At 39.3% G+C, this 9918-nt stretch overlaps 1 protein-coding gene across 2 annotated transcripts in view; it reads left to right on the forward strand.

Annotated features, from left to right (window-relative positions):
• RELN (reelin) overlaps nt 1-6252 on the forward strand; it is a 283789-nt gene extending 277537 nt beyond the window's left edge. Inside the window, exons 64-65 of one of the 2 annotated variants that reach the window (XM_071423955.1) lie at nt 1127-1262; nt 5108-6252. In XM_071423955.1, the coding sequence (XP_071280056.1) occupies nt 1127-1256 (130 nt within the window). In that variant the 3' untranslated portion in view covers nt 1257-1262; nt 5108-6252. The remainder of the gene's footprint in view (nt 1-1126; nt 1263-5107) is intronic. The other variant, XM_071423956.1, reaches the window with a different exon arrangement.
• Nucleotides 6253-9918: the final 3666 nt, after the last annotated feature.

Below are 9918 nucleotides of genomic sequence, written 5' to 3' on the forward strand. Positions count from 1 at the left end.
TCTGTGTTGACAATGTTAAACATTAAATTGAACTTGCCAACTTAACAACAGTCAATGTCTGTCCTGTGGTGGGGAGAGGATGCAAGTTGTTAAGTTGTCCAGTCCCTTTTATAATCCAGTGCTGATTATTCCTCATTAGTGCAGTGTTTTTTCTCTCCATTTGTAAAGAAAGCTTTGGGCCCAACTCTCATGTGTTCCATGTGGCTCTTCTTAGAATAAGAAAGTATTTTATCCCAGGCTTAAGAAAGAGTTTTTCTGTGCCCCTGTACTTCTGCCCTAAGAAGAGCCCATGTCCGATTCTGCATTTCATTTGCACATTGTTTTTCCCTGGAAGCACAGCTCTCAGCCTGCCCACTGCACACACACCTCACACCTCCTTGCATGTGCATTACACAACTGCCATTTCTTTGTGTATAGGGCAGGCCCTTAGAGACATCTCATTAACTTAATTAAAAGTCAAAGGTACTGAGAAATAAAGGATAGTTATAAGATGAACACTAAGGGTCTGAGATTGTTTTCTTTACCCCAAAACTTGTAATGTGATCCAAAGGAATATAAGTTGCACAAGGAATGCAAGAAATGTTATCCCCACCTACTATTTTATGGTTAACTGATAGATAACAGAATGAATCCCTCCATAGCCATCACTCCATGCTCTTCATTGTTGAGATATTCTCACATTTTTGGCACAAATGATTTAGTGAGAAGTTATGTTGCATTTGGTGCAAAGAATGTTTATCCTTATTTTGGAATAATTAAATACAAATTGCATATTCTAGATTTAACCAGAAGTTAAATACAAATTGTATATTCTAGATTTAATAAGTGTTCATGTGGAAAAGCATTTTCATCAGCTTCCTTTTTTTTAGTAAAAAGCAAAGATTTGAAAAATGCATTTAAATTAAGTATCAACAAATTTATGATAAAGAACATAAGTAGTTCAAACATTAGGTGACTATCTGAATATTCACAACATTTATGCCAAATTTAATATGATGCGGTTTGTGCTTCTATGACATTTCTATTATGTTTCTAAAAAGTGCATGCTGAATTTTATAGAAAATAAAAATCTAAACATTGATTTGAAAGCTGAGGAAATAATTTGTTCAATTTTTATTTTCAAAAGAGATGAAAAGTCCTATATTGCCTCTAAACCTCATCAGGGTTTTATGACTAATCACAGTGCTGCATGCATTGAAAGGCATTTTCTAACTTGTGTTGTATTTCATTGTTTGCTGTCATTGGTTTTACACTAGAATAAGGTAAGTACTTTCCCTGAATCAGTATTAAATATATGTTTCTGTTACAGCTGCAGCTCTTTCACAAAGTTTTGTCAATGATGGGTTGGTGGAAAATCATTTATACTCTGAGATGTGCCACTTAGCTCTTGAGGGCCCTGATCCTGCACTGCTTCCTCAGTGAGCATTGGGGAAGTTAAACTTAGCAGAAATTGTTCAGTAGATTGTGCCAATGGGAATAATGTGCAGTGGGAATTTCACCAAGGCTGCAATGGGACTTCTCCATCTGCTTCAGATAGGGTACAGTGAGACCTGCCAATGGAGGGCCCCCAGAGCATTGTATGAGCAGCCAAGGGGCAATTCCCACTTTTTTTTGCAATAAATGACCACAGAGATGCAGCTGCAGTCAGGCAGTGTATGCCAGTCAATCTGCCCCTTGGACAGAGAACCAGAGTCCCCAGGCAGTGCTTTTATTCACATAACCCAGCTGCTTTGTGCTGCTGCAGTTAATGGACACCACTCACCAGTATAGCTACTGAGCTCAGGGTTCAAGTGTTGACTCCACCAAAGCCAAAGAATATTTGCCATTGATATGAGCCCTCAGTCAGAGCACATGACTTTTTCCATTACAGTACCTGCCTAACAAAGCATTTGTAATTCAGCATCAAAATTTACTCCAAACCTAGTCTTGAGGGACATACTTTTGCTGTGTTCTAAGGCTTTTTTCATGTTTAATTTTGTTATTCAATTTTTTTTGTTTCTATTTTGTTCCTGTTTTGTGCCCCATCAATTAAAAACACACAAATAAGGAAAGACATTAGTATTTACTGGGGTTGTGTACTGCATATTTTTCACTCAGTTTGGCTTTGGTCCATTTTCATAAACTTTAAATTGCAGCCTTGTAGTTCAAATTGTAGTTTAGGAAACATGCAATAAACATAATGCTCTACTAAACACTAAGAGACTTTAGTCCAGAGAGACTCCTTCTCATAAATTGCTTTATTGTAGGTGTTTTTTTCAACACGCCCTAGATAGTTTTGTCTTTGCTTTTCTGCATTGGCTGCATATTGCTTTCATCCAACTAGCACAACTCCAGGTACTTCCTTGGAACATTTTTTAGGGTTTCCTACATAAATTCAAGCAGTATTATCTTCTATTTATTTTTCAGTAGTGCACTCAAAACTCTCAAACAGTTTGTACAGCAGTCAATCCTGCTAATTATTTTGGGGTTTTTTTTTTGCTTTGTGCTCCATCAGTAATACACAGATAATTACTTTGGATCTGAACTTCTCTGACTGACTGATGGTTCAGTGAATGCACAGAAAAGACAGAAAGCTCAGCAGGTGCTGACCAGTCCATTACACACTCACAAAGTGTCTTCAAGTTGCCACTGATTCTGACAACCACACCTACTCTGATTTTGTGGTGCAATATGATACAATACTGTAATTTAATGCATAGGGTATACATATTTACCCATGGAAAGAGTGAAAATCATAGTATTTCTACAGCAGGCATCAAGGTTCTTCTGTGGCATCCAACCAGTAGTTGGAAAGTCTGTCTCATGTCAGTGAGGACAAGTTTGAACTACATTAATGCAAGTTAAAAAAATCACATTGAGTTCCTGAGAATTTAGACTTCTCTTATTTTTCACACATTGCACTGCTATAGTACTCAGTGTAAGACATGAATACATGCTTCCTTCTAACACCTTGATCATCTTTCAATGGAACACAATTATATTCATAAAAATAAGTAGATCCCTTCTACATTACTAGGTAAGCATTTCTTTGTTCCTTTTTTTCAATTCTTTCTTTTCCTTTTTTTTTTCTTTGTTCATTGTTTTAGACATCTTCATCATCCCTTTAAGGCCAGATACAAAATGGTTGGCCATTTGAAGTGAAATATAGGCCAGGTGCACATAGCAGTGTCCAAAACCAGTCCTGAACATCTCTGCTGAACTTTTGCTGGACATAGGCAGACTAAAGACAGGACAGAAAAGGCTCCTGGGACAAGGACTGCAGCACAGCATGTGCCCCATCTGTCCAAGTCTTGTCCAAGCTGAGGCTAGCAAAACCAAGCTCACTCCTAAATTTAACCAGGTCCAGAAAAGCAATTTTTTCAGCCAAACACTTTGGCAGGCTCTGTTTGGTCCCATGTACCCAGAGCAAAGAGCAAAGCTGCTCAGAGTTGGGCTGTGCTTTCTCCCAGGGCCATCTGGCATGTTTTGGCTGCAGAGCAGCCTTCTCCCAGCAGATAGGGGCTCTATCCTCACCTCAGGCTCAGCATGCTCTCCTGAGAGGTGGGATGTGGCTGTGAAGGCCCTCTGTCTGAGGAACCACCCACTTTCCAGGCAATGGGAATTAAAGGCAAGGGAAAATTAAGAACTTCTTCAAGCTTCATGACCAATGGCAGCCACTCTCAGGAGTGGGTTTGGGGTCATAATTTCCCTCCTGCCTTCATCAGTGAGACAGCTGGCATTGGAGCCACAGTGACCTTCCACCCTGAGGACTTAAGGACCAGAATGAACACTGATGTTCAGTCCTGCTTTGCACTTGAGCTACCAAGCGGCTTTAAAGTTACATAAACTCACCACTATCAATCCCTCACACAAAACTTACAAATCAGCACAGACCTTTCCTTTTTACTTGAATAAGCCAACATTAACCCCTCTCTCAATTGCCAGATGATCTAGAGCTCTACCTTACTGTGACAGTGCCAAAAGTTGAGGAAAGTGTACATCTGTTTTCTTTCATTATCACCAGGAGCTGGTCTTTATTTCATTCTTGCATGTACATTCCAATGGGGGAAAAAAAATAAAAAATTGCAAAGCCTTGGAAAACTAGTCAGGAAATTACTTGGATTTACTTAGAGGTTTATAATCTAGATTTTGACATGACAACTATTAATCAATTTGGTCAATTGTGTTCAAGATTAGCTCATGAAAAGGGCATCATTTTGTTAGACACATTTTTAGGTTAAATTAGCATACTACAGCAAAGGTTGGTTGTGGTTATGGGAAACCAGGTATTTTGCAAAGCATACAATTACTCCTTTTTCCTAAGGGCCATATTCACTAAAAATAAGCTTATGCACTAGAGAGGAAAGTATGACTTACTACATTATGAGTATTCACTTCTTACTCACAGACAAAACTCACTTGTAAAAACATTCCTTGAAACCACAAATGGGAGATTTGTTGACTGCAGGTCTTCACAGATCTGCCCTCTCATGGTTCCTTCTTCCCTCAGTGGGAGAAGTAGAAACTTACACGAGGTGGGATGGGCCTTGTACTCCAGGTAGGTCTTCCAAACAAGTGTGCCTTCTTAAATTCAGCTGCAGTTGGGCTCTCTTGCTTGGTCTCCTGCCAGACATGATGATGCTTATTTCCCAGACCTTCGTTTCATTTTGGAAGAGGGTGCATAGGGGAAGGAAACATTAATCTGAATAAAAGTATTGTACTTCACTTTCTCTAAGGTAAAAGAAGATAAAGCTTTTCCTCTGTTCTCAAGATAAAGCAGTTAATGATCAAAGAGAGAAGGATAACTGGAGTATAAAACCCCCACAGAGAAATGTTATGAAGTGAAGTTTTAGTGAATCTGGCCCTAGGCAGCACCAGTTTTCATTAGCTGAAAGCTCTTAACCTTTCCCTAAGATAATTTACTGTAAATGAAAGCCAAGTGAGACAGATTCTCAATTGCCTTGTACCTTTGCAGTTTAACAAAGGGTGTGCTTCACACCAGTTTGCACAGACTTGAAAAGTTGTGCAAGGACAAAGAAGAATCAGTCCCACTAGCTCACTGCTAGAAAAGAATTTACACTACATGTGAAAGAAACTGACACACTTCTCTTCTTTCACCCTTTGACAGCACTCGCAAACAAAATTACATGATGAATTTTTCACGGCAACATGGGCTCAGGCATTTCTACAACAGAAGACGAAGGTCACTTAGACGATATCCATGAAGAAATGAGAAATTTATTTTTTTTTCCTCCCAACATGTGATGTGTTGCTTTCCATTCTTTAAATCTAGCACTGCATCTGGTATCAGGACTTTTCCGCAACTGGCTTGATGAATAACTGAAAGCCTTTTTCAAGACAGAGTATACACCACTTTTTCGCACTGTGAACTAATGAGAAGTGACTTATTTTCTCATAGGTAAATGTTTTAATGTTGATGTGTCTGTGAAAATTGTGATCTGTTGTAATATCCGTTACAGTGGCAGTATTGGAAGTAAGCAACTAATTCTGTTTAACAGGAAAAAAAGTTTAAGCACAAAGACTTTTCAGATTTTATGTTTATAAAAACCTACATACTAAGTACAGAATTTAACATTCTTTGTCACATAGTTATTTAAGTGCACTGTATTTCAGCTCTGTGTCATTTTAAATGATTAAGTTATCATTGTTTGTCCTCTTCGTATTCTCTTCTACAACATGACACATTGGCACTGTATTTACTTGTTTTGTTGTTGTAATATTTTTGCTGCTGATTTTTTTGGGCTATTTACCTTCTTACAAAATGTATTTAAAAAAATCATCTAAGTACCTAATCCAGAAGAAAATTGCAAAAGTAGTTGTAAAGGCGTTGATATCCTTCGGTCTTATTCTTTGATATGTCTGTTGGTTAGCATTGTTTTGTGGATAAAAAAAAGAATGCTTGACATTAAACTTTTTTCTACTAAGGATTTGTGGATTAAGCCCCAAACAGAAATTCCCAATTCCCTGTCTAAATGTAGTCAGTTCTCTGAAACTGATTTACTTACAGTAACTGCCATTTGGTGTCTGTAGTAATGAAGTGATTTGTAAGCAGTGAATGTTTCCTTGTGTTCTCTTTGGTGTTTGTTTCTATTGCGGGTCATGTTTGTATCTTCTGATAAAGTTGTATCTACACCAGCAACGTTATAATGCCCCTATAGCCCTGAACTGTCTATTATCATAAATCAAATGCTTCACTTTATGGTGAACCAAGCTAAAGATCCATGCTTCAATAAAGATAATGTCAACAAAGAATTCTGATGTTAGACTTTTCAAGCCATGTGGGCTTTACATAAAATCATAAACCAAATTCTTCCACTAAATACCTAGATTCTAAAGCAAACATTAAAGTTATTTTTAATATTTAGCACATCACACTGAACAGCACTTTGCAAGTAACACAAACTAAGAGATCTCCCCATCCCACCTATGGGGATAACACAGCCCTTGGAACAGGTCCTGGAGCAATGAATGAAGCAGGACCACAGAGCAATACGCACTCTCGCTTTATCTGCAAACCAAAAAATGAAAACCGCTGTTCCCAAGCTCTGAGAACAAGAGTGTGGCACCTAAGGAACCTTGTTCCAAACAGACCAAGCTGGCAATTCTTAAAATCATATGAACCAATAAGGTTGGAAAGGACCTTTAACATCAAGTCCAACTGTTAACTCAGCACTGCCAAGCCAACCACTAAACCATGTCCCTAAGCACCACATCTACACATCCTTCTAACACCTCCAGGGATGGTGACTCAGCCACTTCTCTGGGCAGCCTGTGCCATGCCTGACAACCTTTTCAGTGAAGAATCTTTTCATTATATCTGATCTAAACCTCACCTGGTGCAACCTGAGGCCATTTCCTCTTGTGCTGTACTTTGCTACTTGAGAGAAGAGACTGCTGCCCACCTCACCACAGCCTTCTTTCAGGTAGAGAGCAATAAAGTCCTGCCTGGGCTTCCTTTTCTTCAGGCTATAAAAAATCACAGTTACCAGAGCTTGTCCTCAGCAGAGAGAAGTATCATATATACCTGCTGTGCTCTTACATCTTGCACATCTGCTTCTGGCACTATACCTGTCTGAACCAGAATGATGATCCATGTTCAGCGGAACCATGTGTTTAATTTGTAGGAAGTTTTTGACCGCAGGTACCGAGCTGTGCAGAAAAAAAAAGGAAAAAGAGGTTGTTCAGTGACCAAGTAGTCAACTCCTTGGCTTGATCAAAATTATGACAGACCTTTGGATGATCTGGAAACTTGCTGCAACAGTCCAGCCTCCTGCAAACTCACTGTACTGGAATGCTTTGTGTACTTTCAATTCCTGAAAAAAGATAATGGTTCTATTCAGAGAAGTAGCAGGAAGACAAAACATGAGGGTAATAAGAATATAACAATTTAATGTTTGGGCAAGTGATTTTAAAATATTGTAGTAAGATTTTTGCCCATTGAACAAACAAAACCACAAGATATAAACATTCCTATTTTTAAGATAACTTTATTTGCTTTAATATGTCAATAGAAGGGTGGTAGTTCAATCTAAAATGCATGTGCAGCTAATGTGCTTCCAGGAAATCAATTTATTTTAAAGATTTAGATACAATGAGGCACTTTGCCTGACTTTTCAGGCAAGACATCAGCATAGCCAGAGAAGCTGCTTTTCACAGTTGTATTTATTTCCTCTGAATAATGTATGCAATCACAACCACAGAGGGATACCACAAAGCATTTTACCCAAACTCTCCACAAACTCTGCACTGGCTTTTCTCTTCCTCACTGAAGATTCCCAAGTGGTATTATCATCTGCCCTATCCAGACTCCAGGAAGGTCTTCCTTAGATTTTCTCCAGTCCTACAACACCCCACATAGCACACACATATGGTAGACTAATGTGGGTTTTTATATTTTGCCTCCCATATGGCTGAAAGCAATGAATCATCTGACATTAAGCAGTTGTTAAAATAGCAAGGGTGGCACAAAGGATGATCAATGGCAATAAATATTCTATAAAGTGTACTTATAAGCTTATATACTGGTGTAAAACTTTTGCAGACATAACTATGAAAACTGATTTTTAGTACTTTTAGTATGCCTTATAGTCTTCCTTATTTCTGCTATCAGCTGACTAAGCCATGCTCCAGTAGAATAAGGAGAACTTAAGAGAAATGAAACAAAAGTACAGAAAAATGAAACTCTGACCCACTGGATTTCCTGAAATAAACAAAACCTGAAGCTCTCATAATTTTGCCTAAACATTTTTCTCTCAAGCTTTCCTCATCCAAAGATGATAACATTTTCTTAATGGGAGGAAATGTGCAGAGCACCAATATTTTTGAAGAACCAAATCCAGCTTTGCATGATCTTGACAATATACAGAAAAGGGTAGTAATTAAATAACACAACAAACACCCTCAAGGACAAGACACTGTCAAAGAACAAGGTACCAGCACACAATCTGGGTAAATACCAAACTAGCCAACAAAACTATAGAAGTAGAATCAACAGCATAAAGCAGTTTTAAAAAATGACATTTTGCATTGCATCAGGGGAAGTGCTTGTGAAAAAACACAATAAATATAACTACGTCTGCCAGTGCCGGTAAAGTAGACAGCAGTTGGCAGCTGTTGAGCCCTTCACTTAATGCAGATATAAACAAGTTAGAGAGATTGCAAAGTACTGCAGCAGAAACAAGACCCTTGAACCCATGAGCTTCCAAGAAGAGAGAGTTGTTTAGTCTAAAAAGGAAAACATTTGGAAAGAGATATGACAACATCCATAAACATGGTTCTATGTTTTATTTACTTGCTAACCCCTTAGGGCAAATGTTACTGGGTAGAAATGGTGCCACAGCATCACCTCATCATTTATCTACTGCTAGTCAATGGATTGGTTATTATCAAAGCAGGAAGCCAGTGTGAGGCCCCAGATAAAACCCACTCAGATCAGCTCTGTGAGGTTTAACTAGTGACTCAACACAGGAGGAACAGGAACAAGCCAGCTGCAGAGGGAAGCCACCTCCACCCTGAGCTGGTAAGGGAGCCTTGGAATGGAACAAGGCCAGCAAAAGAGCTTGCCTGTGTTCAGCATGGCCCTAAAGAGCTGATTAGGGCTGCTAGCAACCCAGAGCAGCTGAGGCCATGCAACCACTTGCAGTGTTTCTGTGAAGAAGCAGACAAAACATCCACCACCCATAGGTGGTGGTTCTGTTGCTGGGAAAAAAGAGCATGAGGTAGGAGCATTCAAGCATTGTACAGGTGACGTGGATTGATTGTCCAGTGTTCTCTGTTGCTGATGTTTTCTGACTGCTGCCTTTTCTTCCCCATGTTATTCCTGGTTCAGCTAAAGGGATTGAGCTGGCAGTAAGCCTAAAGACTGAGTTCCTGTGTGGCTAACTACAACAAAGCCTGATGGCGAGAGTTTTAGCTGGCACGCAGCAAGGCGAGGCCAAGCAAAAATGCTGTTCCACGAATGGAAGGATACCATACCGGAGGATGATGATAATGCTAGGTTTATAAACAAACAAATTTCTTAAACTTGTTTAAAAAAAGAAGAGAATGTGGTTGTGCTTTTGAGCTCTGCTACTCAGGGGAGTTTTGTGCAAGTTAGTGGCAAAGAAGCAATGTCAGAAGGCTCAGCTGTTTCCCTGATGGCATGCAGGCCAAAGGCAGAACTTGGGGAGGTACTGGGAAGTCACAGGTTTGACACTCTTGCATTAGGATGATTTTGCTGATACCATGAAGTTGGCTGATATCACCAGGTCCCTTTTTCCCTGCACACTGATCATGTGCATACACACAGCCCTCTGCTGATACCCTACAGCTGCAGGAGGGCTAGAAACAGCACATGCAAAGAATGTATAAACAGGTTTATACTCACACCTGGACACCCAGCTCACTCACTGATTTAAATCACACACTTCTCAGGGGAAA

This window comes from Agelaius tricolor, unplaced genomic scaffold (genome assembly GCF_023055355.1).
Source record: "Agelaius tricolor isolate 1412-34295 unplaced genomic scaffold, bAgeTri1.0.p SCAF_3, whole genome shotgun sequence".
In the NCBI taxonomy this organism is placed as follows: domain Eukaryota; kingdom Metazoa; phylum Chordata; class Aves; order Passeriformes; family Icteridae; genus Agelaius; species Agelaius tricolor.